Source organism: Podarcis cretensis, assembly GCF_951804945.1.
Source record: "Podarcis cretensis genome assembly, chromosome: 7".
Taxonomy (NCBI): Eukaryota; Metazoa; Chordata; class Lepidosauria; order Squamata; family Lacertidae; genus Podarcis; species Podarcis cretensis.
In genome coordinates, this window is record NC_137176.1 from 53,807,453 (window position 1) to 53,828,834 (window position 21,382).

The 21,382-nt window shown below is 44.4% G+C and overlaps 1 protein-coding gene across 2 annotated transcripts in view; it reads right to left on the reverse strand.

The window, feature by feature from the left end:
- Nucleotides 1-20,734, reverse strand: part of ALKAL1 (ALK and LTK ligand 1) — a 36,502-nt gene extending 15,768 nt beyond the window's left edge. The window contains exons 1-2 of one of the 2 annotated variants that reach the window (XM_079983412.1): nucleotides 20,419-20,734; nucleotides 17,782-18,225 (exon numbers count right to left, since the gene is read on the reverse strand). In XM_079983412.1, coding sequence (XP_079839538.1) covers nucleotides 17,782-18,225; nucleotides 20,419-20,530 — 556 coding nt within the window. In that variant the 5' untranslated portion in view covers nucleotides 20,531-20,734. The remainder of the gene's footprint in view (nucleotides 1-17,781; nucleotides 18,226-20,418) is intronic. The other variant, XM_079983411.1, reaches the window with a different exon arrangement.
- Between the last annotated feature and the right edge of the window lie 648 nt (nucleotides 20,735-21,382).

Below are 21,382 nucleotides of genomic sequence, written 5' to 3' on the forward strand. Positions count from 1 at the left end.
TGCCTCTAATAAGTTAAGAAGGCAAAACAAGAGAACATATGAACACCCACATCCAGCAGAATAAATTCTACCAGGTCATTTGACCCAGGTTTCAAAAACATTCAACAAAATAACCATTAGAGGTTATAGGATGGGTCAAATCATTCTGGTCCTCCTACAGGTTTCTGCAAGTCAGGGCCAGCAGCTTCCATTCAGCAAGCAGCAGAAGCTAGCAGCAGTTCATTGTGTCAAGATCACTTCCACAACATAAGAGACCCTAGGCATTTATCCAATCTTTCCTCATTTTTCTTGGAACTTGTGCGAGTGCAGAACTTGGAAGACTAAGTCTGAAATCTTTGCAGTACTCCTATTACAGTGGTACAGACACTTCAGGTTACAGACACTTCAGGTTACAGACTCCACTAACCCAGAAATAGTACCTCAGGTTAAGAACTTTGCTTCAGCGTGAGAACAGAAATCACATGGTGGCAGTGCGGCAGCAGCGGGAGGCCCCATTAAGTAAAGTGGTACCTCAGGTTAAGAACAGTTTCAGGTTAAGAACGGACCTCCAGAACGAATTAAGTTTTTAACCTGAGGTACCAGTGTAGTTCCATTTGGACTTTCTCAGCAGCATTTCTCAGTCAATTGTACACCATGAGTTTTACCATATTCTACAAATGTGCTACTTAATATTAAATATATATTTTGAAGATGTTATATTCTGAAGCATATTGCTTGATTAAAAGAATGGAAAAAGCCATTTGCTTGATGCTACAAACATTTGTTTAATGGCTATTTGGTCTTTTGAACAACAAAGCCTCAGCGCCTAGGACTTGCCGATCGAAAGGTCGGTGGTTCGAATCCCTGCGGCGGGGTGCGCTCCCGCTGCTCGGTCCCAGCGCCTGCCAACCTAGCAGTTCGAAAGCACCTCCGGGTGCAAGTAGATAAATAGGGACCGCTTACCAGCGGGAAGGTAAACGGCGTTTCCGTGTGCGGCTCTGGCTCGCCAGAGCAGCGATGTCACACTGGCCACGTGACCCGGAAGTGTCTCTGGACAGCGCTGGCCCCTGGCCTCTTAAGTGAGATGGGCGCACAACCCCAGAGTCTGTCAAGACTGGCCCGTACGGGCAGGGGTACCTTTTACCTTTACTTTTACCTTTATTCTGAAATAAATGCAACTGTTAGAGAAATATTTTATTGTTTTGTAAAACATTTGGGAATATAGAGACACCACTTAAGATGAGAACAAGATTGTGTAGGATTGCACAATGCTTTATATAGGTTCTCAGCAACTTAGTAGGATCAGCATAGTAAGGTATATTGGATTTGTAATGATTTAATTTGCTTGATTGTGGGACAAGCAGCTGGAGGCTCAAGCAGATAATTACAGCCCTAAGCCATGAAGTAATCCATATGTGGGGGGTTGTAGAACAGTCACACATGATAGGAAGCTTAAGTTAGAAATCAAGTTAAGCTGACATTCACAACACTTTTTAGTAGTACAAACTTCAGTGAATGATTAGCATTTAGGTATTCAGGGAGTTTGACAATGCATAATACTATTGTTTCCTGAAAGGCAGAATAAAAGACCTTGCAGTAGGAAGGGAGGCACATGACTAATATTTCTTTGGCAGGAGGGATGAATGGTCACCGGGTCAAGTTTCTAAATGCTTTCCCCAATAGGCACATAAAAATAAAAAGTGCCTGCTATTTAAACAACCCCTCCCTCCAAAAAAGATCCCAGGACGCACTTATGGCAACCTAAGACAATTTCCCCTCACATTGTCTTTATTCTGAACGCCTGTCTCTCTAGGGTTGTTGCCTTGAAACCCTAAAAATAAGAAGTGTTTGCAAAAAGTACCACATATGCTTTCAGTTCAAGCCTAATGAACATATTTAGCATCCTACATATAATTATCCTAAAGCCTCTTGACTGAGTCAGTGTTGGATTGTGCCTACGTGAAAATATTTGACAGGCAGCAGTGGAAACTGTAGCCCTAAATATTATTAACAACACAGCAGAGATACTTTTCCTTTGGCAAGCAATAGTTACTCAAATTAGTAATGAATATTTCTAAGAAATATTCACATCAGTGTACATTCATTCCTTTGCCTGGCTACGTATCAAAAACATGCCTTTCAGCCAGACATTGTGCAGTCCAGTTCAACCAAATTCTTTTTCTGCCTTTGTAGGCTTCCTCCCTTGTCCCTATAGGTTAACATCTTGTTGTTTTGATGATCATGTTCTGTGCTGCCATTTATAAAAATTCTGTCTTTGCTTCCTCTTTTCCTTACTGCACCAATCCAGGGCGAAAACATCCACACGTTTCTTCAGGGGCTGCAGCTGACTAGCTGAGTGCAAGTTTTCCATTCAGAAAGTCCAAGCTTCTAGAGTTATCCATATTTCAGACAGCAAGGCTGAGAAAGAGCTTTAAAAGCTGCCACCAGTCAATATAGATAGCACTTTGGGTACATCAGCCAATGATCCAAGTTTATATATGTTAACCTTAAGCTAATATCTCCAGCTTTCCATTCCCCTCTATATTATCCTACTGCAGTGGTGAAACAGTCCACACCCATCACAATCCTATGCATGTTTACTGAGAAGTCACCTGAATTCTATGCAAGTGTGTACATGATTGCAGCTTTGCTCTATCCAATGTTTAAGGTAAAGGTAAAGGGACCCCTGACCATTAGGTCCAGTCATGGCTGACTCTGGGGTTGCGGCGCTCATCTCGCTTTATTGGCCGAGGGAGCCGGCGTACAGCTTCTGGGTCATGTGGCCAGCATGACTAAGCCACTTCTGGCGAACCAGAGCAGCGCACGGAAACACCGTTTACCTTCCCGCCAGAGCGGTACCTATTTATCTACTTGCACTTTTACGTGCTTTCGAACTGCTAGGTTGGCAGGAGCAGGGACCGAGCAATGGGAGCTCACCCCGTCGCGGGGATTTGAACCGCCAACCTTCTGATTGGCAAGTCCTAGGCTCTGTGGTTTAACCCACAGCGCCACCCGCGTCCCTTAATCCAGTGTTTAGCTGTTAATTTTAATGGATTATTCAAACTGATTTAAATGTTTCTTTTATCCCTCCATTACTTTATTTCCCCTGGTACAACATACACATTGTCTGCTATTTAGTCTTCTTACTTTCTTTCTCCCCATTGCATTTTCCATCTTGCTGCTCTCTATGTGTAGAACACCCTCTAGTTGTTTTCATACAGGTAAACAAGATACAGAACTGTGTTCTCACTTTAGGCATACTTGTTAGTTTCTAAAGTTATATTTTGAGGACTCTTCAGAGTAGTCCATGCTGAGCTGTGCATGTCTTGAGGATGACCTACAAAGGTTTGCCATTTGGTACCTACTTTCCCACCCCCCAATCATAGCTATAAGAAACTAAGAAATTCTGATTGACACACAGTTTGCAGGCACAGAAAGGTAGACTGTGTCTTACATTTGGGGATTCATGATTCACTGTTCCAGACATACAGAACTGACTCCAGACTCTTGGGCACTGTGAAATGGAGGAAACTTATACTTCTCTCTTTTGAAGAGTGTTTCAACCTTTGAATCCAAATTGAGACTCAGTGGGTTTTTGCTAATTGTCCCTAGTAATAAAATTATAGCTCTGCTTCCCTGTGACATGCTCTAGTTAGCAGCCTAAAACCTTGAAATATCAACTCCACAGTGATATGTGTGTATATGTGTAATATATGATCCAGAGGTCATGCAGGCTTGGTTGGTAATAGTGAATATGCTCAAACTATGAGCATATATTATAATACCCACTGATATTATTATTAAAGCTGCTTACATATTATTATTTTTATAACAATAACAATAATTGTTTGTAGCCCTATAGAATGAATTAGGAGGGATTACAGCTGCACTTCTGTGATTAAAAATATCAAAGAGTTCCTTGAAGCCTATCTGCATTAGAAAGCATTGATTTGCACTTATGAACCATTTTGTGATACAATAGGGATGAAGGCGAGGGACTGAATGTCTGAACTCCCTGTGTATACCATCATTTAGAAAGATAGGCTATGATAGAACCCTTCTACCAGAAGGGCATCTGGAATCTACCAGAAATTCTCCATGTGGAGGTACATTTAATTTTATTTTTCCTTCCCTGTGGTTAGTGGTTTAGGAACAGATGTAAAACTTGAGCTGACTGTGTACTCCATCTCTAAGGACCACCGGGCAGGAATACGAAGGGAAGCAGCCAGAAAATGTCACCAATCCAGTGACATTCACTGCACTCATGAAAACCATCATCGGCATCCCAGAAAGGACTCCAAACTCTGAACTTTCATTTAAAAGAGAAAGCAAGTCTCTAGCCCTCCTTGAAGGAAAGTCATGGAGAACAATTTACAGGTGCCCTTCTAAGCAATTTCTGTGAAATGAACTAGACTTGCTGCTTCTGCTTGTTAGTGTTCTTAGCCAGTAAGTGAAATCAGAGCCATAAATGAAAAGTTAGTTGTTTGGACACCAGGCAATAGTAATCCCCAGGGTCCTATGCTTTTCCCTCCCTTTTAGTGCACTTTTCCTGAATCTGTCTTATTTTCTAGTGCTTAGAATCTCCACTTTGCCCTTCCTTTTCCCCTAGCAACTAGGATGCATCTTTCCTGTGATGGTTTTGTCTACGATTAGGTAGTCCCTTATAGGTGATTTTCTGCAAATACTACTACACAATAGGTGTAGGTGGGTGTTAAAGACCTGCCCTCCCAATCCCCAAGAAGGCAAATGTAAAAACATTGTTAAGAGGTTCATGTATGTCTTCTGCTGTTCCAGAGCTAAAGACCAAGCATTCACTGGTCCAAAAAGGTTGGTGACCCCTGGTCTACAAATAAATGTTTCCAGTTCAGAAATCTGATTTAGTAAAGTGATACAAACCCTTTTGCAAAGTTCCCAGGACGACATCTACAGTTTACATATCTGTACTATAGTTATTGCTATTTTATTATTTTACCTTTTACTTTTTTGCTATGACATGACAAAAATATGCATTTTGTCACATTTCCAAACCACTAACTTTTACTCAGAATAAACCCACTGAAATTAATGGGCTTACACATTTTCATTCATTCCAATGGGTCAACTCTGAGTTAAACTTAGTTGACTACTGCCCAAAATTATTAATTCAATTTACATCCCACCCTTCCTTCCAAAGGAGGGAGGGACAGCTTTTTCATAGAAGTCCTTTGTTCTAGGAGCATCTTGATTAATAACCATCTAGTACAAACACTAGGTACACGGGTGGCGCTGTGGGTAAAACCTCAGTGCCTAGGACTTGCTGATCGTATGAGTCAGCGGTTCGAATCCCTGCGGAGGGGTGAGCTCCCGTCATTCGGTCCCAGCTCCTGCCCACCTAGCAGTTCGAAAGCACTCTTAAGTGTAAGTAGATAAATAGGTACCGCTTTATAGCGGGAAGGTAAACGGCGTTTCCGTGTGCTGCACTGGTGCTGGCTCACCAGCTGCAGCTTCGTCACACTGGCCACGTGACCCAGAAGTGTCTTCAGACGGCGCCGGCTCACGGCCTATAGAGCGAGATGAGCACGCAACCCTAGAGTCGGACACGACTGGCCCGTACGGGCAGGGGTACCTTTACCTTTACCTTTAGTACAAACACTAAACAGCTTTAATTGTTTTGCTTTTGTTCTAAATGCTTAGGACTCATCCACTATTTAAAAACTGCAGGACATAACTAAAACAAAAAAGTAACCCTAAAAAGGAAATATTTTTATTGTTTTATTCCTATTTCTGTGGTCTCAACTTTGAACCTATACTTCCATAAAACTACATAGGTCTTTGTATTTGCTATCTACTTTTTGCATTTTTCCTGTGCATTTACACTGCACTAGTCATGGAAATACCCAGATACAATGACACCAGAAAAGTACAGTGGCCCAATTTAGACATAATGCTCATGTTGAGATATAACACTAAGTCATGGTTTGGCATCACGTGAGTGCTTTCCTGTCCTCCTCTCACCCAGTAAATAATAAAAGTTGAAATGCTTTTGACTTTCCCTTGTTGTTTCATCATATATGAGATAATGGATTATCTCAAACTACAGTTATTCTAAACAAACCAACTTCATAACCCATGGTGATTGCTAGAGTGAGTAACCATAGTTCCTTTTGACGTCTAAACTGGGAACCATGGTTGCCAAATTCAGATCAAACCAGTCTTTGAAAACATGAGCTGGTGTCAGTTTCTAGTTGGCCCAGTTTGGCCATAACAGAAGGCCATTACTTATCATCTGTACGAGTCTTAAATCATGGCATGGAGAGAAGGGTACAGGCAGTGTGTGAATGGAGTGCACAGGCTCATGTCTCATGTGTAGCTCAGCTTAATAACATGTTACTGTACATTTAAACCAGACGTTTATCATCTTCTCAAAATAATTTAGTCCCTTAAGTCCATCCCTATACTATTCCTTTTCTAGAAAACTTTCTAACACAATAATCTACATTGCTGCTTATTTCATTCCAAACTTAATTGAACATGTTGCAAGAATACCATCACTGATAAGCATACATCAGTAGATACAGTCACCAAAAACATAAGGGTGGCCTCGTGATGATACAACCCTTATTCTATTTGATCATTTTCTATTCTTTGTTTATTGCCATTCTCTTAATCAGATTAAAATGCCTTAAGGCAGAGAGGCCTGTCACTCTTACATGTTTGTTCATATCTAAAGCACTGAGTAAAATCAATGTTTTGATTTTGCTCATTCAACAGTTTGTTCATCGGCCTTCTTCTAAGATAGATTTATTCAAACTGATGACCTGAAAGCAAATGTTCAATAGCAAGGGCCTCTGCTCAACCGCAAATCTGGTATGAAATTATTCATCAGTCCATCACTTATTTCTCTACATATTGATTGGGCCTAATTAATTTCCATGTATTGTAAAAAGCATACCTTGCCCTTCAAAATTATTTGTCCATGGGCTACACACTGATCACAAAATTCAGATCTCACATTGGTGTGTTGGGAAACAGTCCACCATGGCCTGTGGTGTTTTGTTAGCCGCTTGATTTTGACTCAAGTTCAGTCTATGTCTACTTCATTTCTCTCCACACCCACCTCCATTCACTACTGGCAAATCCAAAAATATCTGTAACTTTTCCAGAATTCAATAGCAATGTCAAGCTCTTGTATTTTCACCCACCCAGATAAAGCTTACCAAATTACGGACAAATGAAAAAGAAAATTCCCATATGATATTTTTATTTTAGGATAGAATTGGATGAAATTTGCAGGCAAAGTCACATATTCTGAGCACATGAATCCTGACAAATTTTAGAAGGATAACTGTAGTAATTTTCCTGAAATTGCAACCATTATAGTTTCTGGATTTATAAATAGAAATATCTTAAACTTCCATAGTATTTTCCGGGCAATTGGTCTAAAAAGTTGAAGAGATAGGGAGAGATACCCTAGAGTAAGACACTTGCCAAACTGCAGACAGATAAGACCCAGGGCTTTTGTGCTAGGCAGGCTGTATAGGTGATTCTGGAGTGGGCAAAATCATTCCCTCTCATTACAAGCTAATTCCACCTTCTTGATCCTGTAATTTTTCTTAAGCTAGAGACAAGTCTTTTAATTTTGCAAAGCGGCTCCCTTTCCCTCCTCCCGCCATAGCTTGGTCTTTCCCTTATATGGTAATCTTGGAGACATTTACTAATTGCTTTTTATGTATGGCTTGCTGAGGCACAACAAGGCATTTCAAGGGTCCCTGCTTTGACTTATGCAGCTTTGCACAAATCCTGCTTCATCTCAGACAAACTCAAAATCTCTCAGAAGCACCCTGCCTTGGCTTGGAATTCATCCATATCCAAAGCACATCTCTATTTCCCACCAGGTTTTATTGTACTTTTCCCCAGGTTACTTACTCCCTGTATTAGGTAAAGGTAAAGGGACCCCGACCATTAGGTCCAGTCATGGCCGACTCTGGGGTTGCAGCCCTCATCTCGCTTTATTGGCCGAGGGAGCTGGCGTACAGCTTCCGGGTCATGTGGCCAGCATGACTAAGCCGCTTCTGGCGAACCAGAGCAGCGCAAGGAAATGCCATTTACCTTCCCGCCAGAGAGGTACCTATTTATCTACTTGCACTTTGACGTGCTTTTGAACTGCTAGGTTGACAGGAGCCGGGACCGAGCAATGGCAGCTCACCCCGTTGCAGGGATTCGAACCGCCGACCTTCTGATTGGCAAGTCCTAGGCTCTGTGGTTTAACCCACAACGCCACCCGTTTCCCTTACTCCCTGTATTAGGAAGTTTGTAATGTCTGATGTCTCACTGTGCTTATCTTATGTTGGAAGCTGCCCAGAGCAGCTGGGGCATCCCAATTGGGTGGGAGGGGTATAAGCAATTAATAGTAGTAGTAACAGTGGTGGTGGTGGTGGTGGTGGTAATAATCAATTTTTTCATCCTTTCCATGAGAGAAGACTTTTTAGCTTTAATTTTGTCCCCCATGCCTTTTAACATGTACACTGAGGTTGAGAACCTCTAGCCCATGGGCCAGTCTTGGCTCACCAGTGGATCCAATTGGGCTTGTGAGACCTTTTTCCAGAACCCATGCCACCCTGCCCATCAGATGATGGGCAGAAGGACAGGATTTAATCCTGCACAGGCTGTCATCTACTGAGTGAGGATAAAAGCCCTGTGCAAATGCACCCTTTGAAGCACCTTGCATGTGACAGATGCTTTAAAGAGGCTTCCACAAAGTAATGTAGCCCCTATACTCCTGTTTGAGCTTCTGGAGGATCAAATGAGAGCATAGGGGCTATTTTAAAGTATTCTACAAGTTTCTCCACTCCCTATGAGTTCCTGATTCTGGAGGCCTGAAATGGAAGCATGGGAAGACTTTGGTTCCTTCCACTTCCTTTTTAAGCCTTTGCAACCGAAAGCTTTAAATGGCAGTGCAGGGAGGCTTGCAAACCACAGTGTACGACCACTGGGAAGAGTGAAGAAATACCATAGGGCATCTGTAGCAGCACAACCAGATGCCTTCATCTGTCCCACCAGCAACAAAACATGTCTTTACTGTATCAGTCTCTACAGCCACAGCAGGCACTTCAACCTTCCAACAGTTTGACTTCACCCCCAAAGGTACACTCCTCCCTTGTCCCCCCGATACAGATGCCAGAAAGACACTATACACATATCAAATTTGACCTAGGAGGCAGATCTTGATAAGGATCTTGCCCATGTAGCCAAATGATTACCCACCTCTCATCTACATGAAACCAATGGGGCAGAGGGAGAGTGAAGTATGGGATCATCAGAATTCTATTACTCCAATAACTGTTTTTCCTTTGCATAAAATCCAAGTGAGGAAGTGCAATCCATGAATGCATATCTGGCTGCTGCTCTGATTATATCTCCTGTTTCAAAGGCACATATTACTGCCTGAATCTATTTCCACACCCCTGTTATCACTGTATCTTTTGATGTAGTCACTGGCACCCAGTGCCCAAAATTGTATGTGACATTTAATAACACTTTGTTTTGCATCTGTTTCATTTTCTCTGCCTTGAGACTCTAGTATCCAGTGCAAGTGCATTTGCACTCAGTGGTTATTGCTTATTCCAATGTTAATCAAATCATCAACCACCCACCCCATAAATGGTGAACGGTAACTAAGTAAGTCTCCACAAAAGTTAAGTGACCCAAGCTCCTTCTGGTTCCCTTGTAATTTGAGCAACGGACCTTATGGTCCAAATGTTTCATATTATTATTAAGGCTACTATTATTGGGTTGTATCCAGTGGTGGCTTTGAGTAAGCACTAAGCATTTCTGCTTGTGCAAGGTGGGGCTCCCAATTTTTTGCTGTTTCCCCAACTCACTGCAGCTTCCCATGCCCCCCAAGCTACCCCTGAGGATATGAGACACAGAGGAGGCAAAAATAACAACAAACGAAGTTAGAGCAGAGTCAGAAAGGCAAGAGAAATAAAGGATGATTGATGCATTTATTTATGCAAACCACTGTCCAGCATATCAGATGATGAAAAATGTTATGTTTTCTCTCAATTTAAAACCTTCTATCAGCAAGAAACCTACACATATTGGGTCAGTTGCTTATTTAGGAACTGAACTGTGAGAGATTTAGTTTGAAGCCATTAGTCCAATTAGTATCTGCTATGCTTGCTTGTAGTATATTTTGCTGGACTGGGATGTTTGCCAGTGAAATGAGGGATAGCATGTCAGCCCCACAGTTCGAAACTGACATTATAAAAGTAGGGCAAATAAATTAGGTCTCAGTCATAGTAAGGGGAAATCAAAGCAAGAAGCAACTCAATAACTATTTAATAAGACTCATACTATGGGAATTCAAGAAAAACAACAGGTGCTGTGGTTCAAGCATCAAAAGAATATACATTTGTGCTCCTTTTTCTAAAACATGTGATTACCTTCTCACATTTTCTATCAAGTAGAAACCACCTCTGTGGTTTTAGGGCTATTAATTTAAGAGAGTCATCAGGGAAAATGAAGAGTAACTAAGGAACCTAAGAAGTATAACTATACACTCACAGAATAGCAAACTTCAGAATACACCATGCTTTACAATTCTTATAGTTAATTGTACTTAATACATGAAACTTAATACTTCATTGGTGGGACATCCACATGCAATTAATCATTTCAATCAATTCAGAATTGGTTTGGGTTTTCCCCAAGCCTTGAGAATGCTTAGAAAAGTATTCAGCTTATGATAAAAATTCTCCAATGCATGACAAGACCCACCAGCTCTTTCATCTGCCAATTTCTATAACCATCTCCTTTATTATATTTTCCCCAAACTTATGAGTGGTGATGGGATGGGAAGGATATGGCAGCCAAGCATTTCTGCAAATGCAGAGGGCTTTCCCCAAGTTTTCAGCTCTGTGCAGTCGAGACCTCTGATCATGCATAGGCCCACTATTTTTACAGGAAATGTGGCAAATGAGATAGCTTATCAGAGTGAACTGAAGGCAGTTCCATCCAGAGTCAGAAATATCAACCAAGCACACCAAGAAGGCTTTGTTGCTTTGGAATGGAAATGTCTTCAACTTACTGTGAGAAGAACTTTTTGTTTTTGTTTTTAAAAAACTTTCTGGTCAATGAATAAAGAGGATGAAAAATACTACGCTTGCTAGAATTCATGTTGGCAGGAATGGGCAATGAAGTATGGCATAGTAAGTCCACCAACTATATACAGTTAAAGACTAACAGATTTGTTGTAGCATTAGATTTCATAAACAAGAGTCTACTTCATCAGATCTGTGATGAAGTGTTGCATATGATGAATTGCACTCCCATCCATACCAGGTTATCTCATACCAGATGTGCTAGTCTTTAAAGTACCACAAAATTCTTCATTGTTTTCGAAAACAAAGGATTTTGTTGCATATTGTCGTTAAGGTATGTCATACAATCGGGTGAGGCAGAGGAGCAAGGAATCATGCAAGCAAGATAAACTGCAGGAGAGGAAACCCCCGATGAGAAAATGCCTCAAACCCACTGAGAAAAAGTATCAAAGAAAAACAAACAAGCAAATAGGGCACCTGTGTGAGTTTAGCAACAGGGTGAGTTTAGCAACGGTACAGACAATCCACTCTTTCCCATTTTAATATTACAATTAAAAATGTAATATTACAAATTCCCAAGTGAACAACAAAAAGCCATTGTATCACATGTGTTGCACAAAATGGCACATGTACCTGCTGAACAGAAGCCTTGAGAGTGTAATTAGTGCAATGAATTCTTGCCTCTCAGGGAACAAGTTTGATCCCTTAAGACCAAAGTAGTCAACCTGGAGAAACAGAGAGGCAGAGAAGTTTGTGGATGGGGTCTTTAAAGACATGCCAAAAGCATTTCACTACCATGGACTCTATTGTCACAGAGAATGAGAATCAGAGAGGAACTATTCATGAGGGAACAAACAACTATCCTCTTGTGCCAGGAATCCACCACCAGGGACCCAGGTTCTACTGATAGTTAGTGATCTGATTATAATGGAAACAGACAGTTGGATTTGTCATGGCCATGGAGATGGCACAATGATGTTCCTGCATGCCAGGCATGAAGGTAACAGATATCATACTTCATCTAGATAGGTTGGCAGATAAAGCTAGGGAGGCATCAGCAGTCATTCCACATGTCAACATCACTGACAGGAACAAATAAAATGTGGTTCTAGAACCAAAATTTAGGTTGACATGTAGAAAACTGAAATCCAGGGCCTCTGCTGTAGCTTCCTCAGGTATGCTACTTGTTTCATGCATAGGACCAGTTAGAAAGGTGGAGCTGAGAGGTCAATGAGCAAACAAAATTGTGGCTTTTTATTTTATTTTTATTGCTTCTTTGAATTCTGTGGAATTCAAACTGCAATAAAAGAAAAGAAATAAAAGAAGCAATAAAAATACAATTAAAAATCAATACTGTACAGATATTTAATGCAATGGATGCACCACTTGTGGTCTTCAGTCACAAATCCAAAGACATGCCATGGACCACCTGAAGGGGAGCCCCTGATGTACATGAAAAGGTCACATTACAGGAGTTCATTTAGCTGCTCCAACATAAACTTTGATTAAAGAATAAAATAGTGGTTTCAGATTTATGCCACTCACAATCTTTTACTGAAGGCTTTTCTAGTACCCACTATATATCCAAGTAGTCCTTTCTTTAAAACAAAACAAAAAAAGGTTGAACGTGTGCTATTTGAAGATAAAAGCATGAGATCAGTAAACATTCCAGAACAATTCTAAAGTTAAATGGAATGAAATTAGAAACCCAGTGTAATACTGTACATATAGGTGGTGTCCAATGTTGTCTGTCTGCAAATGGAATTTATTTGTCAGCAAAAAAAGCCAGAGTGGCAATTCTCAGCAGTTTCCCCTCCACTCTGCAGCCTCCTATGCCCCCTCTAAATTTGCTCCAGAGGATCCCCAAACATTCTAGTTTGCACCAGGGTGCAGCGGGCTGCAAGACTGGATACTACTCTGTGAAAATGTGATCACTTTAAGATATGTTAACCCAGTGGCGTAGCGTGGGTTGTCAGCACCCGGGGCAAGGCAAGTAATTTGCGCCCCCTAACCCGTAGATTTGCGCCCCCTAACCCTATCCCTAACGCTAACCCCCAGATGTTGCGCCCGGTGCAGCCGCCCCCCCCTGCACCCCCCACGCTACGCCACTGTGTTAACCAGTGGCAGACCTTGGGACCTCAAATTTGAGCATTGCCCTGTGAAAAGCCAAAATCCCCCCCACCTCCCCCTTTCCATTCTACATAATAGTTGTGGTGCCCCTAAGCTCTGCACCCAGTGCGAGGAAATCAGTCATGCGCCCCTAAATCCACCTCTGTGTTATTTTATGGAATTTGACATCTTGGGCGGCGGGGGCGGGGGGTTGTGCCCTTCCACCAACCATGTTAGGATAAAATATTAATAGCCGAATTTGCTTTCTTGAAATGTGGTACCAATGGAATGAAAACTACTTTTATGCCATTCAGACTGCCATGATAATTGTCCATAAGGTTCTCTCTTTGGTTATCAGATCCTAACTCCATTGAGAACATACCGTATTTTTCGCTCTATAGGACACACTTTTTCCCCTCCAAAAATGAAGGGGAAATGTGTGTGCGTCCTATGGAGCGAATGCAGGGGGGGAAGCAGGCAGGAAAACCCCCGAAAGCTGCACACAAGCTCCGCGCGGCTCTTGCGGGCTTTTCCTCAGGAGGGAGAAGGGACTGACGCGGCCAGTCAGTCCCTTCTCCCTCCTAGTAGAAAAGCCCGCAAGAGCCGCGTGCTCCTTAAAGGGTCACGGCTCCTGTGGGCTTTTGCGGGAGGTGGGGGTATTGCCATAATCACATGCAGCCTCTCCCTGCCAGAGAGATGGCGTGGGGCTAAAGAAGCCCCGCGCACCCTCTCCAGCCGGGAGAGGGTGCGCGGGGCTAAAGAAGCCATAGCCCTGGGCTTCCCCGGCAGCCTCGAGAAGCTCGCGGAGCAGCGGGAAGGCTTCGCACCTTTCCGCTGCTCCCCGACCTGCTCTTTGGGGCTAGCGGTGGGCTTCCCCCCGCCAGCCCCAAAGAGCAGGTCGAAAGGAACCTGAAGCCTGGAGAGCGAGAGGGGTTGGTGCGCACCGACCCCTCTCGCTCTCCAGGCTTCCAAGGTAGCCGCCTGAAGGCGACTGAACGCACCTTGAATGGCCCCTTGTCTTAGAGGGGGAGAACAAGGGGGGGAAATTCTCCCCCTCTCTGGGCAGCACCTCCTGCCGCTTCGCTGAAGGGGCGCTGGGCAGAGAGGGGGAGAATTTTTTTTCTTGTTATCCCCCTCTAAAACAAGGTGCATCCTATGGTCCTGTGCGTCCTATAGAGCAAAAAATACGGTAGACTGCACTGACTGTATTCCTGGCATTTTGGCAGACATGGGGATAAAGGAAAATGGTGGTTGAACTGACTGCTCCAGCAAGAATTGAAAATGAATTCTAAAGTGCTCCAAACTCAATCAATAGCAGAAGCCGAGTCCACAGAAAATAACTATTTTTAAAGTCTTTTTGTTGGTTCATAAAAGGACAGATTACCATAATGTATTGTGTTTTCCATGGAGAAAAGTTTCTAGAAAGCCCAACGATCTAATGAATTGTTCTTAATCAATGGCCAATTGTTGTAATTTCTTATTGTAGCCTGAAATCTTCGCATAGAAAATAATGGAAGTTGTTTAAAAACAATGGCTTCTAATCTCAATTGTAATAACTCACAAATAACTGTCAAAATCCATAGTTTCTTCATGCCATGGTTATGCTAATTTAGCTCGACAAGCTGATTATGTCTGTTACTATTTTTCTGATATTATATCAGAAAAAAGACAAACTAAAAGGCACAGAGAGTAGATAATGTGTAATCAACTAAAAATGTGGAATAAGTAAAAAGAAAAGGCAATTTATTGGCAATTGAAACTGAGCATTCCTTCAGCGATAGGTTGTTACATAAAATTTCATATTTGGACGTAACCATTTCTGTGATATTGTGTGTGTGTTTGCAGAAAATATTCTACCAGATGATAGTGGTAATTTATGACTAAACTTACGTAACATTTGTCAAATTGTACTTGAATGCTGTGGCTCTTGAGTAGCAGCTTCATGCCAAGCATAATGGTAAAAGCGGTGTCAGAGGGCCTTGGTCTTACTGGGAAGGGAAATGTGCTTTTCTGAGCATGGTATCTTAGAATATCATGAGATTTTTTAATATTTCCCTGTATTAGCAAAATATACAAATTCAGCCATCTTTGTGTAAACTGCATAAGGCCATGAAAGTGTAAGTTGTGTTAGCTTCTCTATAGTTTATCTCCAGAAAAGAAAAACTTTAATGAGTTTTATATCACTTAAAAACAAACTCTTCTGTATCTGTTGAACATATCTGGGAATTTAACAATAATTAAATTACTTTAGAAATAAAAAAGGTGGAATAAGTATATGTAATTAAAATGTGCATCGATTTTTAAATTTACATCGGTGGCTGCACCTCTACTATCTGGAGCCGCAGTGCTGCAAGAAGCAGGAGAAATGGTTGAGATGCAAGAATATCTTTTAAGACAAGAGCACATTGGCATGGAATATTTTAACACCAACCCTAGTCTAGACACCATGAAGGTACAGTGGTACCTCAGATTAAGAACTTAATTTGTTCTGGTGGTCCATTCTTAACCTGAAACTGTTCTTAACCTGAGGTACCACTTTAGCTAATGGGGCCTCCCGCTGCTGCCACACGATTTCTGTTCTCATCCTGAAGCAAAGTTCTTAACCCGAGGTACTATTTCTGGGTTAGCGGAGTCTGTAACCTGAAGCGTCTGTAACCCAAGGTACCACTGTACTGCCAAAGCACCTTGTCTAGAGTGCAGATTGAGTGGCTCACTTGCTTGCATCTGACAGAAAACTTCCCAAAGGCATTGTACAGACCAGATATATTAGTTATGCATTGACGACTATACAATGTACAACTGAACTCACACAGTTTTGTCCTCGTGTAGATGCAGCTCTTGGGAAAGAAAATGACTATTGTCTTCGGGTACAATCCAAAGACAGACTCATGTAAGTTCCGATGAGTCAGAACTGAAGCAAAACATCACATAAATCATTCTATGCTGGGTCCTATGAACTCCAGATGGAGTTTGTTGCCTCCATCTCATTGCAGCCTCCCGATCCTGACATCCAAAGACCCTTAGGAATGGTGTGATATGAGACATGGGGTGGTCACAGCTAGAGGCGACCAGCAAAAATAAGGACAGCCTTGTCTGGTGAGCAGGAGCTCCTTCAGTTTACACAAGCCATCCGTTGGATCAAATCCACTGCCTTCATTTGATGTATTTTAGTGGGACTTGGGTACACCTAGCATTCTGTGCATTGTGTCTCTTTTATTTGCAAACCATCACTCTCCACTTCCAGCCACTTAGGCTGGAAAAGAAATTATCAAGATGGAAAAGTTTGACAAAAGTCACCACTAAAACTAAGTACTTACTTAATCACTTCCTCTGTCTAAAAATCCAGGAATGTGGTGGGTTGGTGTCAACTGTGTTTTGTCCCTAAAAATGTTAACTATAGTTGTTTAGGAAGGCTTTGCCTCTTTCTCAGTGTTAAAAAGAGTAACCAGAATAGTTGGGTGGAAACACACACTTTCTAAACAACAGATACTGTACATTTTTTATCTTGATCAATGTGGAGCCAGAAGCAAAATGGGAGTAATAAATGACAGGGGCCAGGTTATGATCTGAGAACACATGAAAGAAACCTCCACCTTTTAAAAACTAAGCCAGTGCAGAAGATTGGTGCCTTCTGCCAGGGAACACAGAGAACAGAAATGCCAAGAGCCGGTGTTGCTTCTCCTTTATGATTGCAAAAAGGATTTCTTTGGGGTCTATTTGCCTCCACAATGAAAGACAACAGCAGACTCTCCTGGAACTCCGGCTGCTATGTACATAAAGCTGGAAGGCTGGTGCCTTGAGGTTTTAGCCTCAGAAGACCTGTACCAATTAACAGTTCAATAGGCACTTGGAAAGCCTGAAAGTGAATGAGCCTTGCATACCCTGGAACTTTTCAGGACAAGGCAGGGAAAGTTAGGGAGATCTGCCGAGGATCAAGCACCACGCTCTGTACTAGACACAACAAAACCAGGGCTGTGGAGAGCCAGCCAGAGAAATAAGGCTTGTCAGAACAGCTGGAGCAGCAACACTGAAACCATGAGCGACAGTAAGCAAATCAACAGGTTAATTTGCATTTTAAAATGGCCTAAAACCCAGCTACCACTTGCAATATGTTTGGGAAGCACCAAGTCAGCCTGGCTGTTTACCAACCGGATCCTATTTCTAACAGTCATCTGGAAGTAAAGTTAAAAGTAGCACTGATTTCAATAAAGTCATTTCGAAGTCATTAGGTCAAAGTAAACCAGAGGGTAAACCTTCTGTCCTGAGTTCAAACGATGCCCGCTGCATCAATGTAAGAGCGGTGAGCAGGGATGGTCCTATTTTAAAGCCTTCTCCTTTACTATGCGAAACTACTAGGGATGAGGGAAGCAGAAGGTAGCTGAGGAGGCGCGCATCACCAAGGGAAGGCGGAGGCTCATTCAAGCTTACCTGGAATCCAAGCCTTGAGATCTCAGTCCCAGCTAGGAACTGGGTTGAGGGAGGGGGTGGCGCTTTGCACATGGACAGCGGCAGTCGTGTTCTTTCCCCTGCCCCCTGCAAAGGAGCTCTGACTCAAGCTGCGATGGGGCAGGAAGGGTGAGACCCGTTAGGGGTTAGGCTGTTCTCCGCTTACCTGAATGCCGGGAAGAGGTGAAGAACCTGGGTGCCTGCGCGCCCGCTCGCTCCCTGGAGGAGGACGACGACGACGACGACGACGACGAGATCACTCTGGCTTCTCGATCCACCGAGGCGGAGGAGTAAAGGGCGCCGCCGGTCGTGTAGCGCCGAGCGATGACCCGTTCCGCCCCCAAGGGGTGAAAAGGCGCCTGGTACTGAGGGCGGCTGTGGCCGCTGCCCCTCTCGCGAAGGGCTTTGAGCAAGAGTTCCAGCAGCGCCTTCCTGTCCGCCGCCGCCGGGCTCTGGAGGTCCCGGGTCTTGTTCTTGGCGGCGGCGGCGCCCTCGACTCTGGGCGCCCGTCCTGAGGTGAAAAGCAGGAAAAAGAAGAGGGCAGGCAGCGCGTGGTAGCGGCGGCGGCGGCGGCGGCGGCATGGCTTGGCCCCTTGCATCTCTCGGCCTCCTGAGGGGAAAGAGAGCGAGGCGGCGGAGGCAGCGCTCGGCAGTTAGCTCCTGCTGCTGCTGCTGCCCCTTCCCGCCCTCAGCTCCCGCCTCATCGTGGGGCTGGCACTGGCCGCGCAGCCTGGGGCTCGAGCGGAGGGACGACACGCCGAGCCCCGCGAGCGCGAGGCCGCTCTGGGCGGCGGGTTGGTCGCTGCTGCTTGCGGGCGCGCCAAAGGCACGTGTCGCGGTTGCCGCGCCGGGGAGAGAAAGTAGGGCGTCCGCGCGGCGGCGGCGGCGGAGGCTGCTTCCCAGAGGCTGGAGCCCTCGCGCCTCTCGGCTTGGCCGCTGCGAGAGGTGTCAGGCCAGCTCCCCGGGCGCGCGCTCCGCTAATAGTCCCAGCGGGGGCCCAGCCAGTTGCCAGCCCGGACGCTCGCTTCGCGCTCGGGTCTGTGCCCGGCGTGTGAAGGGAGGAGGAGAAGGAACACCAGGCGGAGCGGGAGGAGGAGGAGGGAGGGGCTCTTGGGGCTGGTCCCGCCGCCGCGACCCCGCCCACCATCAGGCCGCCGCCGCCCCTGCCGCGGCTTCCCTTTTAGACCCCGGAGCCCTTTAGGGCACATTTATAGACACGGATTATGAGGAGGGCATTAAGCAGGCCACGCATTTCGCGATCCGCGGGGCTTTAGGCGGGATTTGCCTGGCTTTCTTTCCCAAGCGCTCCTGGGGCTTTAAAGCGCTCGACGGACGAGTTTTCACTCGGAGCAGGGGGGCGCCAAGTAGGGTGCGGGGGGCTCCCCCCGACTCCCCTCTCCCGAAGGAGAATTTGTGAATGAATTTGTAGGAGTATCTGCTTATTTCTTACCCGGATCTTTAGGTCTGTGATCAAATATCACACACACACACACATTGCTCGGGTTATCTCTCTCCGGGGCGCGCCGTTGCACCAACGTTGCGCGCACCTCGAAAGTGATTCTATGGGGCGGGCTAGTTATTTGTTTGTTTGTTTTCAACACTGCACAACGCCTGGATTTTCTACCCCAGTTTATTGATTTCCCCCACCATGGAATATGGCACTTTGAAAGGATTTGTAATTTGACATCTTTTCTAGAATGGGCACCCAAGACATGGAGGATTCGTCCGAGGTGCTGTTCAAAATCTAACTCCAGGACTTGGAAGCAGCAACCTGACTTCGATTTTTAAGCATCTCTGTTCAAACCTATTAAGAAATTACACCCTTAACCCAAAATTATATTCAGAAGCCAAAGTCTCTCTTTCTCTCTCCCTCAAACACAGCTAAAATCTTTTGCATCGCGAAATACTATATTCTCATTTTTTTTAGCCCTTCCGGAAAATTCCTTGGTCGTTCCTTTTCTTTTTTCTTTTTTTTTACAGTGTAATCCTATGCTTGTCTACTCGAAAATAAACCCTAGGGAATAAAATGGGGCTTGGTCGAAGTGTTCGCAAAATTGCAGGTTTAATATCCCTCCGCCTCTATCATCGACGGCAACTACAATATTTGGATTCGTAATCTGTCTTTATAGGGTGGGGTTTTTCTTCAAGCTCTGATTTGGGTGGTCTTACGCCTACACCCACCCATACCTCTACCGCTTTAAATCCAGCCCTGCCCATTCTGCTGAGTGGGGCCCTGGGCTACCTTCCCGAGGACACCCATGTTTTAGAGCCCCTCGGAAAAAGAGAGAAGAGATTGGAAACCCGACCACGAAGGGACTCGGGCTTCCAAGCTCGGTACTTTATCCCCCTAAGTAAGCTCTCCAAATATAGCGAACAATTAGGATTAAGGAAGGGAGAATATTAATTCAGTTATTCACAAACCCACTTCTTTGGGTTCTGTCTCTTCCAACTCCCTTTCACCCAGTGTTGTCTTTGGGGGGAAAATCTAACGGGGGGAAAAACACAGAAACACCCACCCACCCGGTGGTCGTAGCGTCTGCACAAATGCAAACTTCTTCCATTCACCTTCCTCCTTGGCAGGTGCATCGCCTGGGAAGCGATTTCACTGTTCCTTCATTCCTCCCACCCCCGAGGGCACCCTGATTCATTTCAAGCAGAAATATACTAGTAGACCCTAGTAAACCCAGTAAACCCTAGTAAACCCTCAGTAATACTCAAGGGGCCCCCGTCCATTCACAACAACGTTGAGAGACCTGCCTAAAGCCTGCCGTGAGTCTTTTCAGGGGCGAGGAAAGGACTTTACCGTGCCAAAGTTGCCTCTTCGGTCCTGCGACTTCCCCGCTTGGAGGCTGGTCTGCGATCCGTAAAAACTGCGTCCTGGGCGTCGCGTCGCAGCCGTCGGAATTGGCTGCCATACACCTGGCTTATATAGTTCCGCCTCAGCCAGTCCGCTGGAGTGCTATCGACTTTAGGTGGGTGGAAGGCAACGAAGTCTTCTCTTAATCATTCTTATTCGGCTCAACGAGGGTCTCCCCCCTCCTTCCTTTTCCTGAGAAACTTCCTCCTCCCCACTTTTTTTCCTCCCCTGAGGACGCAGGTTCAAACTCATGGAGATGACTCCCCTCCGCTACTTGTGAAATGAGATTGTCGCCCAGATTAGAGGATACTCAGAGCTCATATATCCGAGCGCTTTGCTTTCTTAGGTTAGTGGGATTCCCTAGCATAGACGTATTGGGGTGGGGGGGATGACCGGAGTGGGTGGGTGAGACACGCAGCAGGAAAAGTATTTTTCCTCCTAGAAACTGAATTGAGAGTGAAAGACCTTCTTCATTTCAAAGGACAGGTTGTGTATAAATTGCTCAAAACTAACCGTGAGTTGATCTTGGGAGAAAGGGGGGGGGGGGGACGACACAGTAAAGTTAGCATCCAAAGGGAGAACAAAAAAACTGAGCCTATTCAAAGTTTTATCTATGGCTGCAGAATGCAGACACACCATTTATTCAAAGTACACTCCCCACCACCACCCCGCGCCCCCACAAAAAAAGAATAGTGGGAGATGTAGTTTATCCTTCACAGGACTACAACTTCCAGCACCCAAAACTACAGTTCCCATGATTCTTTGTAGGACAGGGATTTATTTAGAATGCACTTTAAATGTATAGTGTGAAGTGACAATAAAATATCTTATGACACCCTCACAATAATTCATTCAATCAACCATGCTGGTGTAAGGGAAGCAGAATGGCCTCAGTCCAAGGAAAGCATTT